Here is a 19,818-nt window from a genome sequence, read left to right as displayed (position 1 = left end):
AGTCTGTGAAACATCTCATTACATGGATGAATCTGGAAGGCGTTACGCTGAGAGGAATTAGTCCCAAAGGGACAAATATTGTATGAGACCACTATTATAAGAACTAAAGAAAAGGTTTAAACCCAGAAAAAAAATTTTTTGTTGGTTACAAGGGTGGGGAGGGAGGAAGAGGGCTATTCACTAGATAGTAGACAAGAATTATTTTAGGTGAAGGGAAGGACAGCACACAATACAAGGGAAATTAGCACAACTGGACTAAACCAAAAGCTAAGAAGTTTCCTGACTGCAACCAAACGCTTCAAGGGACAGAGTAGCAGGGGCGGGGGTCTGGGGACCATCGTTTTAGGGGACATCTAGGTCAATTGGCATAACAAAGTTTATTAAGAAAACGTTCTGCATCCCACTTTGGTGAGTGGTGTCTGGGGTCTTAAAAGCTAGCAAGCAACCATCTAAGATGCATCAGTTGGTCCCAACCCACTGGGAGCAAAGGAGAATGGAGAACACCAAAGACACGAGGAAAATATGAGCCCAATAGACAGAAAGGGCCACATAAACCTGAGACTCTGCATCAGTCTGAGACGAGAAGAACTGGATGGTGCCCAGAGAGTCCATGATGGAACAGGAGAAAAGTAGGGTGCAGACCTCAAATTCTAGTAAAAAGACCAGATTTAATGGTCTGACTGAGACTGGAGGGACCCCAGAGAACACGGCCCCCAGACTCTCTGTTAACCCAAAATTAAAACTATCCCCAAAGCCAACTCTTCAGACAAAGATTACCTAACAATGACAACAACATAAGACATAAAATGATACTGGTGAGGAGTGTGCTTCTTAGCTCAAGTAGACACATGAGACTAAGTGGGCAGTTCCTGTCCAGAGGCAAGATGAGAGGGCAGAGGGGGACAGGAGCTAGTTGAATGGACATGGGAAATACAGGCTGGAGGGGAGGAGTTTGCTGTCACATTATGGGGAGAGCAACTAGGATCATATAATAATGCATGTATAAGTTTTTTATGAGAAACTGACTTGAATTGTAAACTTTCACTTAAAGCACAATTAAAAAAAAATCTTGTTTTTATCTGGAGTGTTAATGAATGTATAAGGAGCCCTGTTGGTGCAATGGTTAAGCACTCAGCTGCTAACCAAACACTTAGCAGCTCCTCAGGAAAATGACCTGGTGATTTGTTCCCATAAAGATTACAATCTAGGAAACCCAGTGGGGCAGTTCTACTCTGTCACATGGGGTCACCTATGAGTTGGATTCCACTACAAGGCATACAACAACAACCGATAAGATGATAGAGAAGGTAAAGGGAACTGGGAAGCGAGGAGCCTAGAAGAGAGCCTGGTTCCACACCTTTGCACTTGGTCTTTATCCCTGCGAATATACCCGCCTCCCAATCCTCGATTTCCCAGGTAGAAGAATGGATGGCCTCGCATCCGCCATTCCGTACTCTTGGAAATGAGGCGGATCTGACAGGGCGCTCTGGGCCTAGTGCCCGTTTTACACTGAAGAGGACTTGCTGGAAAGCAGACTTTTAACCAGTTTGTTTTGGGTCAACATAAGAATGCATAAGTGTTCTTGTATACGTATGGATTCGTAAGTATACATAAGCATCTTGTATACATGAACATACATAAGTCTTATGAGTCGTAATCAATGGCAACAGGTTTGGTTCTTTTTATACGTAAGTTTTTTATACATAAGAATCACCTGGAGATCTTGTTAAAATGTAGATTGTGTTTCAGTATATCAAGTGGAAAGGCAGATTCTCAGAGAGGGGTCAAACCAAGAACCAGTTGGAATCTGTGCTGGAAAGGCACTCCTAGTCTGGATGGATGGAGCGGGAAACTACATCACCTAGAAGCCTGTGCGTCGATCCTCGGCGGCTGGTGCTGGGCCAATGACTACCAGGGAGAGGGGCGTTTCCTGCAGCCACATCGGCGGGGGCGGGACTTCCTGCTCCTCCGTAGAGTTCGCCATTTGCCTGTGGCGATCCCGTGTTTGCCGGCTTTGAAACCCTGAGGCTAGTTCAGTGCTGCTTCCCAGCCCTCTCTTCCAGACCCAGCCCCTATGTTCCAGTCGTGAACCCCGGTAACGGGTTGCTCCTGGCGCCCGACCAGGCCACGAGCTCTCCGGGACTCCACACCGCCCTTCATCCCCGCAGTTGCCAAGGGCGGCGCCCAGGGCCTGGTGCGACTTTCACTCGGGGAGACTGAGGCCCGGAGGGCGACAGTTGGCCGAGGTCCCCCAGCCAAGGCAGTGCAGGGTGGGGTCGGCGGGACCCGTCCCGGCCGCCCCCCTGTTCAGGCACTGCCCTCCTCACAGGGTCCCACGATGGCGGCGGCGCTGATGGACTCGGCCCAGGTGAGCGGAGGATGATTTCGGAATTGCTGATTCTAAGGGGAGATGGCTGGGCACCTGTACGGGCTGGGAGCCGAGAAGGTCACAGGGTTTCTCTTTGCAGTGATTTGGCTTGTCACTTTATCACCAGTCCTAAAGCAGTGTTGGGACTCTCGACACCTCCTCAGTAAGTTGTTGGAGAATGAATGAGGTTCTCTACGGGAGTTCTCATCGTACTTAGAGTAAATCTAACCCCCTACCTTGCCCTGCGGAGCCTGGTGGTGCAACGGTTAGGTGCTTGGATGCTAAGGAAAAGGTCTGGGGTTCGGACCCACCAGCGGCTCTACAGGAGAAAGAACTGGCAGCCTGCTCTGGTAAAGATTACAGCTTAGAAGTCTGTATGGGCCAGTTCTGCTCTGTCACATGGGGTCACTATGAGTTGGAATCGACTGGTTGTTACCCAGCAATGACAACAACATTGTCAGGACTCAGACTGCTGCTCAATAAGTTGTTGAAGAATTAATGATGCTCCCTCCAGGGTTCCCATCTTACTTTGAATAAACCCAGTCCCCAACCTTGACCTGCAAATCCCTGCCCAGTCCACCCTGACCAACAACCTCCAGCGTTGCCTCCTTACATTCTTCCCTTGCTCACTGCTCTCTGGACACACCAATTTGACTATGCTAGGTTCTCTTCCATTTCAGCCTTTGGCCTTACAGTTCCCATTGGGATACTGCCTGGGACACTGTTTCTCCATCTCTGGAGAGCTCCCCTATTCACATCCTTCCCGTCTCTGTTCAAATGTCACCCATTTGGAGTAGCTTTTCCTGGCAGTTCAGGCTAAAGTAGATCCTGCCCTAGTTGCTTGTGGTCTGGCATTTTTTATAGGGAATCTGGCAAAATTACAAAAAGCCTGCTGGGGTGAGGTTTCCCAGCATGTGGTAGCAAAGAGGGAAATGAACAATCATTAACAAAAGATCCATGATTGCTGGCTGCTGTTGAGCCTTTGATACAGGATGTTGGGCAGTCATGGATCACCTGATTTAATCTTCAGCTCATCAGAGTTGGGTAGTAGTAATGTCACTTGTTTTACACAAGAGGCACTCAGGGCTCAGAGAGATTAAGTTACCCACACAAGGTCACACAGCTCTCAGAAACTCGTACCCAATATGTTGACCACCAGAGCCTGTGCTTTTACCCACTACTCCACACAGTGAACTGGGAAGCCCTGAAGGTGACACCTAAAGTGAACTTTGCAAGGCAAGTAGGTGGTCCTTCCTGCAGTTGACTTTGGGCATATTGGGGAGGGAAGGTGGGCCATTCCAGGTAGAGGGAAGTATGTAGACAAAGGCGAAGTATTGGTTGTTTCAGGAGGCCCAAGAGGGCCTGTGTGGTTGCCATGGTCTCCACCCTCATCCGCCACACACACCTGCATAGATTAGGTCCTGGGAGGGAGAGAGTGTGTGGTCCTTTGCTGGATGTTATTCCACCCTCAGTCAGTACAGACATTGTGGCCAGTCAAAGGCCCGTGTTCTCATGACAGTATTCTGCATTGTCTCTGCCACTCATGATTCCTGGTCCTGAAGTGTCCTGGCCTGCTGTGAGGACTCTGGAAGGATAAAGAGGCTGGTGGTTCACTGTGAATCTCCCAGGAAGTCTTTCAGGACCAGGGGAGCCAGGGATGCAGGGAGCTGCCCAGCCCCTGCCACTCCCCAGGCAGGTGCCACCTGCAGGGCTTCTTTTGAGGGTTCAGTGATGACAGCTCTGCTCTTCTGCCCACATTCACAGAAATGTTTTCAGGAGTGACTATAATTGATTTAACAGCAGAAATGACTGGAAATGCTTCCCAACCTTGTTCTATGAATTCTCTTTGGTAAAGGAGGGCTATCAAGGTTGTTCCATTGGACCTTGGAGCAGAGGGACCTATGTTCAAGTCCTGCCCCTGATCATAAGACATGTGACTCTGGGTGGATCGGTAGAGCCCCCTTGGCCTCAGGTTGAAGACTGTGATGTGGGAAGGATGATAGTGTTCGCCTCACTGCTGTGGGATGATTAATCCCAAAGCATGCTGAGCACTGGACGTTGTCTTTAAATCTCACAACTGTTGTAGATGGAGTGGGAGCTCTTATTGTATTGTTCCAGAAGTTGAGGCTCAGAGAAATGAAGCAAGCACCCCAAGGTCAGACAGCAGGTAAGTGTCGGATTTAAGAGTTTGGAGTCAAACCACAGGAATCTGGCTTCAGAGCTAGGGACTTATAGTTGCTTTAACATGGTGTATTGATCCCCTCAGCACAGGGAAGTTGCACAGTGAGGTGAGGGCCAGTGAGACGCAGCTGCTGGTATTATTATTCTTGTTGTCCTTTCCCTCTGACATCTCAGAGCCCTTACTGTCTGCATCTCTCAGTTTACATGGGATTGTCGTTGTCTTCTGTCATTCTCCGATGGCTCCACATGGAGGCTCCTCTTTCTTGCACTGTTTGATTCTGTTCAAAGTAGTGCCCTCCTACCCATTAAGCCCAGCACTGAGCTAGGCCCCCAGGAGTTAAACTCAGTGATCTAGGCCTTGAGTCTCTCTGCACCTTTATCATTGATGCAGAGACAGGCTCTAATCTCATCCCACAGCTTCCCAAGGCAAACACCACCGTCTCTGTTTGACTCTTCAGGTGTCTGTGACCTTTGAGGACGTGGCCGTGACCTTCACACAGGAGGAGTGGGGGCAGCTGGACCTGACCCAGAGGAGCCTGTACCAGGAGGTGATGCTGGAGAACTGTGGGCTGCTGGTCTCTCTGGGTAAGACCTCACCTCTCAACTGTGTGGGGGCCCTGCAGACTCCTTCATCCTACCCTTTTACTCCAGGCTTGGCTCATCAGGATGGCCTGTGGAGCCCACCCTCTCTTCTCCCCAAGCTTCAGTAATTTTCCACACTCATCTCTTCTTATCTGGTCTCTCCATGTCTCTTTGGGCAAGAAACAGTTCCCCTTTGGCTCACCTCCAAAGGGTAAGGATATGTTGGAAGGAAATAGGGTGCCTTGTGGAACCCAGAGGCAGGCACTTCAGCAGGGCTTCATGAAGGACTGCTATCAGTAATTCAGAAGAACCACAGTTGTGCCCTGGCTTCCAAGTCCCTTGTCCTGTCTTCTTTCTGCAGGTCTGCTCCTGTCACTGTGTTTGCACAGTGGCCTTTTCTGTCTCAGTGAGTTCGTGGCACAAAATAGCTACTGCAATCCTTGCTTTCTGGGGCCCCCAGGTTCCTTGTCACTACTCAGGTGTATGTTTATATTGCTTTTCTCTCTCTTTGTGTAGCTGGCCTCTGTGGGGCATCCTTGACACAGGAAATGGCCACCTGAGTCCACACTTCCCTCATTTCTCATCCCAGTGCCCAGCATAGGCTGCCCTCGGTTTGACTGGCCAAGCTTGGCTGTGTTAAATGTTCCCACAGTCTAGTTAGCAGGGCTATGAGTGATGGACGTTCTCCCAGACAGGGGTGAGTCAGGCAGGGCCCCCAGGAGGCATTTACCTTCAATGTCACCCAGTATTATTCTAAACAACATGATCTTGGCTATGAGATGTCTTTATTCCCTGGGGCCTTAGGATTGTCTCTGGTTTCCTAAAGCCTGGGCTATGATCCTCCACTGGTACAAGAGATAAGTTTAGAGCAGTACATTGCAGCAGTTGGCAGTTTTGCCCATCAGCAGACATTTAGCAAATTTGGCAAAATTGGCAATGTCTGGATGAATTTTTTTTTTTTTTTTAATATTATTTTATCGTGTTTTCGGTAAAAGTTTACACAGTTTAAGTTCCCATTCAACAACTTTTACACAAGTTGTTCAGTGACATTGGTTACATTCTTCCCAATGCGTGAACATTCTCATTGTTTCCATCCTGGTTGTTCTGTTTCCATTCTGGATGAATTTTTGTTCTTCACACCTGGTGGCGGGGGATGCTAGTGGCATCTAGTGAGAAAAAGCCAGAGATGCTGCTAAACATCCTGCAGTGCATGGCTCAGTCCCCTCAGCAGAGAATCCCTCAGCCTCAGATGTCAGGAGTTCTGAGGTTGGTAAATCCTACCTTAGACAATTCTCTGCTTAGAGATAATGACCATCTGAGACCATTCAGTTTGGGACAGGGAAGTGTTACACATCCAAGGCAGTTCTTGAAACTCAGCTTAGGGTAAGACATGCCTATTTCCAGAGAACTGGAATTAGGTCCTGTTTCATTAAGAAGAGATCAAGCTGGAAAAGAGTGATACATATTTTATAAAGAAGTTTTTTTAAACAAAAAGTTCTCCATCTTGCTTTGCTGACCCCCCGCCCCGAGGTCACTCTTCTCCGATCGTGCTGGTTTCTGCAGTTTCCCCAAATGCACGTCCGCTTCGGGCCTCTGCACTTGCTGTTCTTGCTGCCTGGTGCATGCGTTCTGGTGTTTCACGTGGCCGGCCCCTTCTCAGCACCATACCACCTCTCTCCAGCTGTTTTCTGTTCACAAAATACCGTGTAAGTTCTTTCCTCTGTCACACTCGCTTTCTCCCATCACCCTGTTTATGTTGTTCTAAGCCAGTGGGGTGATATTGCCCCCACACCAGGGGATGTCTGGTAACGTGTGGAGATATTTTTGATGGTCACACCTGGGATGGATGTGCAACTGGCATCTAGTGGAGAGACCTGGAATGCTGCTAAGCATCCATAAGATGCACAGAACACACACAGCAAAGAATTATTTGGACCAAAATGTCAGTCATGCCGAGGTTGAGAAACCCTGTTGTAAAGGGTACTGAGTCCAGGAGCCCAAGGGTAATGACAGTGATCATCACGATGATGACAGTAACAGTAATTGTTAACTGGTATTTTGGGTGATTGAGGGACACCCTGAGAAAGCCATTCCTGTTTTTCTTCTCTTTCCCACTTCTTGATTGTTGAGAGAATGTCTGGGTTTAGTGCTGAGTCTTTTCAAAAGAGGGAGCCACCTCAGACACACAGTCCTGAGCAGGCCGCCTGAGTTCTCTGGGGCCTTCTAGCGTTGTTTCAGTTGCATTGTAATCTTTCATGTGACCGACAAGTGGCTCTGATTATACCATTACCAGAACAATGCAAGAATACATTTTTGAAGAAAGCTAAGAACCATAAAAAGAAACCCTGGTGGTCTAACAGGTAAATGCTCAGCAGCTAACCAAAAGGTTGGTGGTTCAAACCCACCCAGACGCTCCATGGAAGAAAGACCTGGCAATCTGCTCCTGTAAAGATAACAGCCTTGAAACCCTAAGGGGCAGTTCTGCTCTGTCACATGGGGTCACTTTGAGTTGGAATCTACACAATAGCATACAACAACAATAAGAACCGTAAAAAGGGGGTCACTTTTAAGAAAAGCGATTATTAGTGTTCACAGCTAAGGTCACCTATCCACTGATCCCCTGCTAGGCCTGTTCTAGGTACTGTTTATGCTCTATCCATTCAATTATCTCAGCATCCCTGACCCTGGCCAAGTCTGGAAAACACAGCCGGTGTAGTGAGTCCCTCATAAAGCACAAATCTTCAGTGTAGGAGACACCTTCATTTTGAAATGCTGTCCACTGTCATTTTTTTGTGGTAAAAGTCCTTTTTTGTTTGTGACTTGTGGATGCGAGTATATGGTATTTAGTGTTTATGTAAATGATTATATGTGACCATATCACCTGTGCATTACCGTTTTTTAATTTTTTTAATGGTTCGTGAAATGCCAAAGTTTGGGCATCACCTAGTCTGCCCCTCCTTTTGGCCTCGATTCCCTGAGGACTGAATCTTCACATTCATGTCCTCACCTCACCACCACTAACTGCTTGGTCCAAGGCTGCTGGCCCCATACAGGTATCTTCCTTCCCAGAGCCTGTGGAAGACCAGGGTCTGGAGCAAGACTCCCAGTGTTCAATCCCAACTCCGCTCCTTAAAAGCCGTGTGGCCTTGGGCAAATTACCGAACTTCTCTGTGCCTCAGGTTGCTCGTTGGTAAAATGGGATAATATTGTATCTACTGCACAGGGCTGTTGCAAGGATAAGTGAGTTCTGAAAAGGTCTCAGAACCATGCCTCGTGATACCTGGCTATATGCAGGTTAGCAGTGTGACCCCTACCACTGTTACTGCTGTTATTGTTATCATCTTTATGATCATCATCACTTCTTGACTCAGCACCTTCTAGAACAATGTTTTCTCACTTCGTGGTTAAGTAACAGATGCCAGAGATGGCTAGACCTGGGTTTTCGTCTTGATTCAAGCATTGGTCAGTTTTGTGTCCTTTGGCCAATTACTTTGTCTGCCTGAGCCTTGGTTTCTTTATCTACAGAATGGTGCTATATTTCCTGGAAATGCTGTGAGGAAATCCTAAAATAGATTGCCCATTTTGAAGAGCAGTATAAAACTCTGCATAGGATCTAAAAATAGACTTAGATCAGTGAAAATACATACCATGTTTCTCAATGAAAAGAGTCAACATTTTAAATATGTCCGTTATCTAAGTTACCCTGTAAAGTTAACTCAATTTTTTTTTTAAGTGATGAATTTAAAGTGCTTGGCACAGTCCCTGGGATTTGGTTATACCCCTTAGATTGTAGTTTTTTACTTAGGATTGAAAAAAGGAGCCCATTGGCACAGCGGTTAAAGTGCTCAGCCACAAACAGGTCGTTGGTTCAAACCCACCAGCCACTGTGTGGAAGAAAGATGTGTCAGTCTGCTTCCATGAAGATTATAGCTTTGGAAATCCTGTGGGGCAGTTCTGCTCTGTTCTATAGGGTCACTGTGAGTCAGAATTGACAGCAGTGGGGTTGTTCTTTATTAGGATTGAAACTTCTGTGGCAGCGTGGCAAATTGATTAAGCACCTGGACTTAAGGGCTACATTTCAAAGAAATCTTCATAGGAAGTGACATTTGAGCTAAGACCCAAAGAGAGTCAGCATGTGGAGCAGGGTAGGGGAGAGAACAGCATTCTAGGTAGAAGGACCAGTGTGTGCAAAGGCCCTGAGATGGCGAGGCATATGACTCCTGACAGAGCTGAAGGAAGGTCTCATTCACTTTTCCACAGACTCATTACTGAGCTTGGTACTAGGCTTGCAGCAGACACCAGTGAGCATTTGCTTAGTGTTGACTGGCTGAATCTTGGGCTGTGGTTCAGACTCCGTTGGTTGAGCCTTCTGTGGGTCTGGTGTGCCTTCTATGGTTCTGGTGCTTTGGCCACTGACTTATCTACAGAGTCTTAAAAGTCATTTACCCCCGCATCTATCAATATACTTGTTGGTTTGCATCTAACAGAAGACAGCTCAAATGGGCTTCACCCTGAAGGAAATTTACTATCTTACCTAATGAGAAGCCCAGGGGTGGGGATGGCACGCGGGTTGGTGGGTGGCAACCCGGTTGTCTGTCTGTTTGCTTCCTCTCCTTGGTCCAGATCCTCAAGTGGTTCTCTGGCGGTAGTTGCAGGATGCTTTGGGATGACAGCAACGGCATGTCCTCTTATTCAGCCTTCCTGGAATGAAAGCTTGCACTTCACAGAGTGACCAGTTAGGTCACCTGCCTACCTCAGACTAGTGATGATCAGGATGTATTTGCAAACTGAGGACACCACCAGTGCTTCTTACCTTCCCTGGGTGTCAGAATCATCTGAGGATATTTAAAATCTGCTGATTTCCAGGCCTCCCCCTCAGAGTTTTGGTTTCAGTTGGTTGGTGAATGGGACCCATACCGCCCCAGGGCATTCTGAGACACCGGCAGATTGAGACCCATTAACTTGGATTAAGTAGAAAACACCTTCTGGAAGGAGGGGCTATTTTCCTGGGTCTTACGGCTGTGTCTGAACACTGTTGGGATTCCGTAGGCTGGAGGTCAGAGGGAACAGTGTTGCCTGAACAGCTGGCACTACTGTCCACAGTCTTTGGGGCCCCAGGATGGTATTTGTGTCCTGGGTTTCCAGGTCACCGGTCAGCGTTTTGTTTGCTTGGATGGGAACAGCCTCATTCCAAGGTCTTGTTCCCATCCTGAAGTCCCAGACTAGACTGAGAGGTTTTATTTCTTCTCACAAAAATCCCTGTGTCCTCTTGCTTCTCCATGAACAGGGTGTCCTGTGCCCAAACCAGAGCTGATCTACGAGCTGGAGCTCAGGCAGGAGCTATGGGCTGTGAAGAAAGACCTGTTCCAAAGCACCTTTCCAGGTGGGTGACCAGGATCCGGCCAGGTGGAGGGCCCTGCAGCCTGCAGACTGTAAGACCACTAACCCTGGATCCCCTCAGGAAGTTGTTTTTTTTTTTTTTTTTTAATAATCTTTATTGTGCTTTAAGTGAAAGTTTACAGATGAAGTCAGTCTCTCACACAAAAACCCATATACACCTTGCTACACACACCCAGTTACTCTCCCCTTAGTGAGATAGCCTGCTGTCTCCCTCCACTCTCTCTTTTCGTGTCCTTTTTGCCAGCTTCTAACCCCCTCCACCCTCTCATCTCCCCTCCAGGCAGGAGATGCCAACATAGTCTCAAGTGTCCACCTGATCCAAGAAGCTCACTCCTCACCAGCATCCCTCTCCAACCCATTGTCCAGTCCAATCCATGTCTGAAGAGTTGGCTTCGGGAATGGTTCCTGTCCTGGGGCAACAGAAGGTCTGGGGGCCATGACCACCAGGGTCCTTCCAGTCTCAGTCAGGCCATTAAGTCTGGTCTTATGAGAATTTGGGGTCTGCATCCTACTGCTCTCCTGTTCCCTCAGGGGTTCTCTGTTGTGTTCCCTGTCAGGGCAGTCATCGGTTGTAGCCGGGCACGATCTAGTTCTTCTGGTCTCAGGATGATGTAGTCTCTGGTTCATGTGGCCCTTTCTGTCTCTTGGGCTCGTAATCACCTTGTGTCCTTGGTGTTCTTCATTCTCCTTTGATCCAGGTGGGTTGAGACCAATTGATGCATCTTAGATGGCTGCTTGCTAGCGTTTAAGACCCCAGACGCCACCCTTCAAAGTGGGATGCAGAATGTTTTCTTAATAGATTTTATTATGCCAGTTAACTTAGATGTCCCCTGAAACCATGGTCCCCAGACCCCTGCCCCTGTTACGCTGGCCTTCGAAGCATTCGGTTTATTCAGGAAACTTCTTTGTTTTTGGTTTATGTGCTGACCTCCCCTGTACTGTATGCCGTCTTTCCCTTCACCTAAAGTAGTTCTTATCTACTATCTAATTAGTGAATACCCCTCTCCCACCCTCCCTACCTCCCCCCTCTCGTAACCACAAAAGAATGTTTTCTTCTCAGTTTAAACTGTTTCTCAAGTTCTTATAATAGTGGTCTTATACGTATATTTGTCTTTTTGCAGCTGACTAATTTCAGCATAATGCCTTCCAGGTTCCTCCATGTTATGAAATGTTTCACAGATTCCTCACTGTTCTTTATCAATGCGTAGTATTCCATTGTGTGAATATACCATAATTTATTTATACATTCATCCATTGATGGGCACCTTGGTTGCTTCCATCTTTTTGCTGTTGTAAACAGTGCTGCAATAAACGTGGGTGTGCATGTATCTGTTCGTGTAAAGGCTCTTATTTCTCTAGGATATATTCCAAGGAGTGGGATTGCTGGATCCTATGGTAGTTCTATTTCTAGCTTTTTAAGGAAGCGCCAAATCCATTTCCAAAGTGGTTGTACCATTTTACATTCCCACCAGCAGTGTAGAAGTGTTCCGATCTCTCCACAGCCTCTCCAACTTTTATTATTTTGTGTTTCTTGGATTAATGTTTTTTTGTTGGAGTGAGATGAAATCTCATTGTAGTTTTGATCTGCATTTCTTTAATGGCTAATGATCGTGAACATTTCCTCATATATCTGTTAGCTACCTGAATGTCTTCTTTAGTGAAGTCTCTATTCCTATCTTTTGCCCATTTTTTAATTGGGTTATTTGTCTTTTTGCAGTTGAGTTTTTGCAGTATTATGTAGATTTTAGAGATCAGGCGCTGATCAGAAATGTCATACGTAAAAACTTTCCAGTCTGTAGGTAGTCTTTTTAGGTAATCTTTTTACTCTTCTGGTGAAGTCTTTGGATGAGCATAAGCGTGTGATTTTTAGAAGATCCCAGTTATCTAGTTTTTCTTCTACATTCTTTATGTTTTCTATACTGTTTATGCCATGTATTAGGGCTCTTGATGTTGTCCCTATTTTTTCTTCCATGATCTTTATCGTTTTAGATTTTATATTTAGGTCTTGGATCCATTTTGAGTTAGTTTTTGTGCATGGAGTGAGATACGGGTTTTGTTTCATTTTTTTTTCAGATGGATATCCAGTTATGCCAGCACCGTTTGTTAAAAAGACTGTCTTTTCCCCATTTAATTGACTTTGGGCCTTTGTCAAATATCAGCTGCTCATATGTGGATGAATTTATGTCTGGATTCTCAATTCTGTTCCATTGGTTCATGTATCTGTTGTTGTACCAGTACCAGGCTGTTTTGACTACTGTGGCAGTATAATAGGTTCTAAAATCAGGTAAAGTAAGGCCTCCTACTTATTCTTCTTTTTCAGTAATGCCTTGTTTATCCAGGGCCTTAGGAAGCTTTTTGTCATTACTTTTCTGGGGTTGTGGGAGCCATGGAGCTCTTTCGCCTGTGTTCCCTCTTTTCTCCCACCCCCATCACACACTTCACTGCTTTTGAGGAAGAGAGGCGTATGTAAGCCAAGATCAGGCTCTGGGCTCTTAACTACATGAGCTTAAAATTTTTTGAAATTTCTCACTCACCAGCCTTGTGACCCAAGCTAGCAGTTCTAACAAATGAACTCCAATCTTGGCGGCTCAGCAAATGAAAACTATTTCTGTCACTCATACCAGGATCCATGTGGACCAGAGCCCTGTAGCACCCAGTAGATAGTTACTCAAGGACCTAGGAGTCCTCTGTCGTCACCATGACATCCTGCAGTTGGCAGAGGACGAAGGAGAGAAGAGTCACAGCCACCTCTACACATCTCAGATCACTCACAGTCCGTTCAGAAGACCTGGGCATCTGGTCAAACCTGGGTGCATGAGTACAGTTGGTCAAGTTGTGTGCCCAAGGAGAAGAGCAAATGATTTCGTCAGTATCCACTCAGTCAACTATGTTCCATCTATTCCTGAAAAATGATGGTAGTAATAGTTTTTGTGTTATCAGGTTGTTTGAGGATGTAATCAAGATAATGTGCGAAACTGCTTACTTAGCGCAGCGCCAGACCCACAGTAAGTGGCTCATCAAAAGTCAGCTGCTAGTATTATTTATGTCTTGATATTAGCTATAATCAGTAATGGTAATATCTCACCTTTCCTTCTGAACTCTGAGGAAAAAGAGCCATTCTTTCTCTCCCGTTGACTCTTTCCTGCTATACTTCACATCCCACATTCTCTATCCACCCATCTTTCTCATTGTCAATCAGATGCTCAAAAAGAGTCCCTTGTCCCATGTCTTCCTGCCTCTACTGTTTGGTAAAACCTCAAGGTGCCATTTGGCCTTTTCTGCCCTACATCTGGCCTGCTGAGGGCACTTGTTGATTGGTGCCACTGCAGAGTCATGCTCTCTCCTCCCTGGTACTCAGCCAGCCAGTGAGCGTCTCATTCCAGCCCCTCTTCAGCCCTTCAGGGTCTCCTCTAAACTTTCAGTCCCTCCGTCCCACATCTCTACATGACTGTCTCAGGCACCTCTGACCTGCCTTGTGACCTGAAGAATGTCACATGATCTCGTTTCTCAGCCTGTCTGTAGTTTCTCAGCCTGTCTTTGTTGTTTCTCAATGTGCATAACAAGGAACCCATGATACTGCTCACTCTTCCCACCTCCCAAGTTTCAGTGAATGGTCCTGCCATCTCAGCAGGTTAGAAGACTGATTACAGTCTCAGACAATCCTTAACACTTCCATTTCCATCAATCCCTACATCCAAAAAAAAAAAAAACAAGCCCACTGCTGTCAAATTGATTCTGACTCATAGCATCATTACATCCAGCCACCCCATATTCTGTCTTTTTACATTATACACACCTCCTGAATCCTCACCTCCATCAGATCTGTCCTCACACTTAGCCTAAGCTCTCATCATCTTTTTTCTGGGTCATGCTGATAGACTCCTAACTAGTCCCTCCACGTGTGCTCTGAGCCTCTCTGGTCAATGCCATGTCCAGCGCCGACTCCCCAAGCCACTCAGACCTTGTTCCAGATTGCCACTTCCCCAGCCGGTGATGTCTCACCGTATGACTGGTGATGTGTCAGCATGTTTTCATGTTGAAGGTAAAGTCTACCTCCTCATATTGCTTGACCTTTATCTTAGTTGTCTAATGCCACTATTACAGAAATACCACAAGTGGGTGGCTTTGACAAACAGGAATTTACTGTCTCACGGTTTGGGAGGCTAGAAGTCTGAATTCAGGGTGCCGGCTCTAGGGGAAGGTTTTCTCTCTCTCTTGGCTCTGGGGGAATGTCCTTGTGTCTTTTTAGCTTCTATTCCTTGGTTCCTTGGTGATCTTCATGTGGCATGGCATCTTTCTTCCCCCATCTTGGCTTGCTTGCTCTTTTTATATCTCAAAAGAGATTGACTCAAGACACACCCTACACTGATATGGCCTCATTAGCATAACAAAGAAAACTCTTTCCCAAATGGGATTATAACCACAGGTATAGAAGTTAGGATTTACAACACATATTTTTGGGTGACACAGCTGAATCCGTAACAACTTTCAACCCTTACACACTGATCTGAAACTCATATCTGCAGCTTCCCATCTCACCTTCCTAGAGGAGGTCTTGCCCTGGCCATGGCCAGTTCTGGCACCAGAGTCTACACCCAGTTCTGGCACCAGAGTCTACACGACGCTTTCTGTCGTGCCTGTCCTCTTTTGATCATCATCATGTCTGTGGGAATTTTTTTCCATGTGGTTACCCTTAGTTGCATTTGTTTCATTTTTGTACTGTGTAGTATTCTCATTGTGTGAAAAACTGCCGTTCATTTTTGCGTTTTTCTCCTGATGGACATGTGTGTTGTTTTCAGTTTTGGGGCATTACGTTGTTCATTCATTGGTTTTCTGCTGTCCAGTATTCTGTTGCTTGGCTCTATTGCAGTGTATCCATCCACTCCCTGGGATGTTGAATTGTTTACATTTTTTTTTATTCACACACGTGGTGCTGCTGTGAACATTCGTGTACATGGGTCCTATAGCACATGTGTAGGGTGTCTTTTGGTAATTGTCTTAGTGAGCTAGTGCTGCAATAACAGAAATACCACGAGTGGCTGGCCTTAACCAACAGAAATTGATTTTGTCACCGATTAGGATAGAAATCTGATGTAGGGTGCAGCTCTAGGGGAAGTTCTTTGTCTCTTTCAGCTTCTGTTCTGCGGTTTCTTGGTGATCTTCATGGGGCATCAGTCTTCCCCATTTGTCTTTGCTTGTTTCCATGCCTAAGCTGCTCCTTTTATATCTCAAAAGTGATTGGTTTAAGACACACCTTACAAGGATAGGACCTTATTACAAAAAGACCCTATTCCCAAGTGGAGTTACATCCATAGGTACAGGGGTTAGGATTTACAACACATATTTTTAGGGGACACAATTCAATCCTAACAGTAACATCTCTAGGTGTGCAATTATTGGATTACAGGCTATGTGAATGTTCAGTTTTACAATTCCCATTGTTTCCTAAAGAGAGTATACCAATTTAAACTTCACAAGGAAAATACAAGAGGTTCCATCGATCCATTTCTTTTCCAATACATAATACTATAAGGATTCTTAGTTTTTGCCAGTCAAATCAGTAAAATATGGTATCTTATCTGATCTTGATTAGTGGTTCATGTTTCGGAATTTGGGCCCTTCATCATGTCTCGTAGTCTGTATCTTCTGTGAAATATCCATTTGTGATTGTTTTTCTATTAAGTTGTTTGCCCTTCTCTTTTTGATTTGTAGTGATTATTTGTACATTCCTGATAGTAATTTTTTATCAATTATATTTGCTGCAGATATATTCTTCTAGTTTTTGACCTTATTTTTTTCACTACCTTTAATGTATATTTTGGATGGTTTTTATTTTAGTGTAGTCTGATTTATAAATCTTTTATGATTAATGGTTTTATTACTTAGGAAGTAATCTTGCTTTATTTACCCCAGTATCCAAAAGATGGTCTCATTTATTTTATCCTACAAGTACTAAAATTTGGTATTTGACATTTAAGCATTTATTGATCTGAGGTTGATTTTGAATATGGAGTGTAGAAGGAACGCAATTTTATGTGTTCCCCATAGGAGTAGCCACATTTTCTAGCTCTGCTTACTAAACAGTCTCTCATTTCACTAATGAGCTGCTCTGCTGTGTATCGGAAGTCCATGTATGTGTGAGCTTGTTACTAAGCTCGCTCTTCTTTCTCATTGCCAGTTGGTCTGAGCTTTGTGCCAGTACCACACTGCCTTGAAGATTTATTACTTCATAATAATGCTGTTACCTGATAGGGTAGATCCCTCCTCCTTATTCTTCCCCAGGAATATTATTGGCTGTACGCTCTTTTATAAGAATTGTAGAATCAGCTTATTAAGTTCCATGATAAATTCAGTTGAAACTGATTTTTCATGAAGTTATATTGAATTCTTATATTGATTTGGCTAGAACTGTCAGCTTTATATTATTAAGTTCTCCATTTATATAGATCTTCTTTAATGTCTTCAAGTAAAGTGTTATAATCTTACTCATTTAGATGATGCTTGTTTTGCTAGTCTTTTCACCTAGCTGTTCCTCAGGCATACCAGACTCAGTATGTCCACTCAGATCCTGCTCATGTTCTACCTTACAAGCCCTGTCCTGGGAGTGGCTGCGCTCATCCCCACCACCACCCAAGTCAGAACCTTGGCAGTCAGCCTCCCTGTGTCCTGCCTATCTCTGCTTTCTCAGCAGCACCCTCTTTTCCTGCATGGCCATTCCCTGGGTCCTCTTCTATGTCTTTGTATGTTCTGTCTCTTAAGGCTGCAGCCACCTTCCCACTCTCTCTGTCAACTCCTGCATCTCCCTTAGGACTCACCACATGGAGTCCCTCCTCTGAAACATCTCCCCTGTTCTCTTCCCGTCTCCTATTTGGGCTGGGTTAAGTACCCCTTCCTATTGTTCTTGTAGCACCGAGAGATGTCCTCACTTACAGCAAACTCAGCACACACAGTGTCATTATTACACTGTCCACCCATACCATGTCCCCATCCCCTGTCCCATACTTACCCTCTGGCCTCCCTTTGAAGACGTCAAGGACCAGGAAAGAAAGAATTGGCAAGCCTGAGTTTCAGAAATGTCCAAACACTACAGGCACAGAGGCTATTTCCGTTTTTATTTCCTTACTGAAGTGGTGCTTTTGTTTGTTCTGTGTTGTCGTTATTAATAGGCCCTTTTGTATGTTTGATGTCTTTCAGGGGATAAAGCAAAACTTGAGAACACAGAGCCAACTGCACCTGAGCCAGCTTTGTCTGAGGGAGCATCAGACCAGGGACAACTGACACTGGGAGCCTCCAGGGACTCCCATCTGGGGCGAGACAGGAATCAGGAGGGGCCGCCAGAAATACAGGACGAGCACTCGAGGCCGGGGATAAATCCCCAGAAAGTGCAGCTTCCTGGAAAAATGAACATGGAACATGATGGGATGGGGACAGATGATGGTGCGTATTCAAGAATTCTTCAGGAGCGAGTCTCCCCAGGCCATGCTGTCCATGATGGTGACTCATGTGGACCAGCTAAAGATGCCATGACTCATGAAGAGAGACACCCCTATGTATGCAAGGAATGTGGCAAAGTGTTTAACAAAAAACGTCTCCTTGCTCAACATGAGCGAATTCACTCTGGAGTGAAGCCCTATGAGTGCACAGAGTGTGGGAAGTTCTTTAGAAAGAGCACGTATCTCCTTCAACACCACATGGTCCATACAGGGGAGAAGCCCTACGGGTGCACAGAGTGTGGGAAGGCCTTCAACCGCAGGTCACACCTTACGCAGCACCAGCGGATTCACAGTGGAGAGAAGCCTTATAAGTGCAGTGAATGTGGAAAGGCCTTCACCCACCGCTCCACTTTTGTCTTGCACAAGAGGAGCCACACTGGAGAAAAACCATTTGTTTGCAAAGAGTGTGGAAAAGCCTTTCGTGATCGGCCAGGCTTTATTCGACACTACCTCATTCACAGTGGAGAGAATCCCTATGAGTGCTTCGAGTGTGGGAAGGTCTTCAAACACAGGTCATACCTCATGTGGCACCAGCAGACTCACACTGGGGAGAAGCCCTATGAGTGTAGTGAGTGTGGGAAAGCTTTCTGTGAGAGCGCAGCCCTCATTCACCACTACATCATCCACACTGGGGAAAAGCCCTTTGAGTGCACAGAGTGTGGGAAGGCCTTTAATCACAGGTCATACCTCAAGAGGCACCAGCGGATTCATACCGGGGAGAAGCCCTATGTGTGCAGTGAATGTGGAAAGGCTTTCACTCACTGCTCTACATACATCTTACATAAAAGGGCCCACACTGGGGAAAAACCTTTTGAGTGCAAAGAGTGTGGGAAAGCCTTTAGCAGTCGGGCTGACCTCATTCGACACTACACCATCCATACTGGAGAGAAGCCCCATGAGTGCATTGAGTGTGGGAAGGCCTTCAGCCGCAGATCTGGCCTCACGAGACACCAGCGGATTCACAGTGGAGAGAAGCCCTATGAGTGCATCGAATGTGGGAAAACTTTCTGTTGGAGCACAAATCTCATTCGACACTCTATCATCCACACTCGAGAGAAGCCCTATGAGTGCAGTGAATGTGGGAAGGCCTTCTGTCGCAGCTCATCCCTTACGCAGCACCAAAGGATTCATACTGGGAGAAGTCCTATCACTGTAACAGATGTGGAAAGACCTTTTAACAGTGGGCAAACTTCAGTCAACATCCAAGAACTCTTATTGGGGAAAGACTTTTTGAATGTAACCACTGAGGAAAATCTGTGGCCAGAGGAACCATCCTACTCAGCATCTGATTGTTCATACCAAAGGGAAAGCCCACAAATGTCATCCCTGTGAGGAAGTGTTCTGTAGCAGATAATCACTTGTCATCTAAAGAGTCAGAAATTGACCTACCTAGACTCTGAGTCTACATCCAAAATTCATCCAGGAGAGAGACCCAGTGGCCATTGTGTACTTAGGAAAACCTTCAGCCACATCTTTCTCCTCAGTTTACACTGCAGAGTTATCTCAGGAATATTTTTTAAAAGAAGGGGACGTAGAGGAGAATATAGAAAAAAATGGAAACAACGTCTTTCAGATTCTCTACCAAGCCTATGATAATTTGTCATTACTTCCTTATTTGGGGAGAGGGGAGTATTGTATCAAGATAAAGGGCCTTGCCCCTCTATGATTTCTCTATATACATTCACTGCTATCCGGTGTCAGAAGAGTTTAGTCAGTTGAAGGCAGGGATGAAAACCTTAAAAGTCTAATTGGTTCTACAATATTGTCTGTAATCTTCAAGAGTCTAAGTCTATG

General features: G+C 45.8%; 1 protein-coding gene across 1 annotated transcript; it reads left to right on the top strand.

The window, feature by feature from the left end:
• Positions 1-1,958: 1,958 nt before the first annotated feature.
• On the top strand, positions 1,959-19,297 carry LOC126084992 (zinc finger protein 805-like). Its single transcript, XM_049899854.1, is given in 5 exon segments — positions 1,959-2,368; positions 5,008-5,134; positions 10,419-10,514; positions 17,726-19,159; positions 19,162-19,297. Coding segments are annotated over 5 exon segments (1,728 nt in total). The 5' UTR covers positions 1,959-2,338; the 3' UTR covers positions 19,203-19,297.
• Positions 19,298-19,818: the final 521 nt, after the last annotated feature.

The sequence above is a fragment of the Elephas maximus genome, chromosome 11, assembly GCF_024166365.1.
Source record: "Elephas maximus indicus isolate mEleMax1 chromosome 11, mEleMax1 primary haplotype, whole genome shotgun sequence".
Taxonomy (NCBI): Eukaryota; Metazoa; Chordata; class Mammalia; order Proboscidea; family Elephantidae; genus Elephas; species Elephas maximus.
This window is presented reverse-complemented; position numbering and strand designations above follow the sequence as displayed.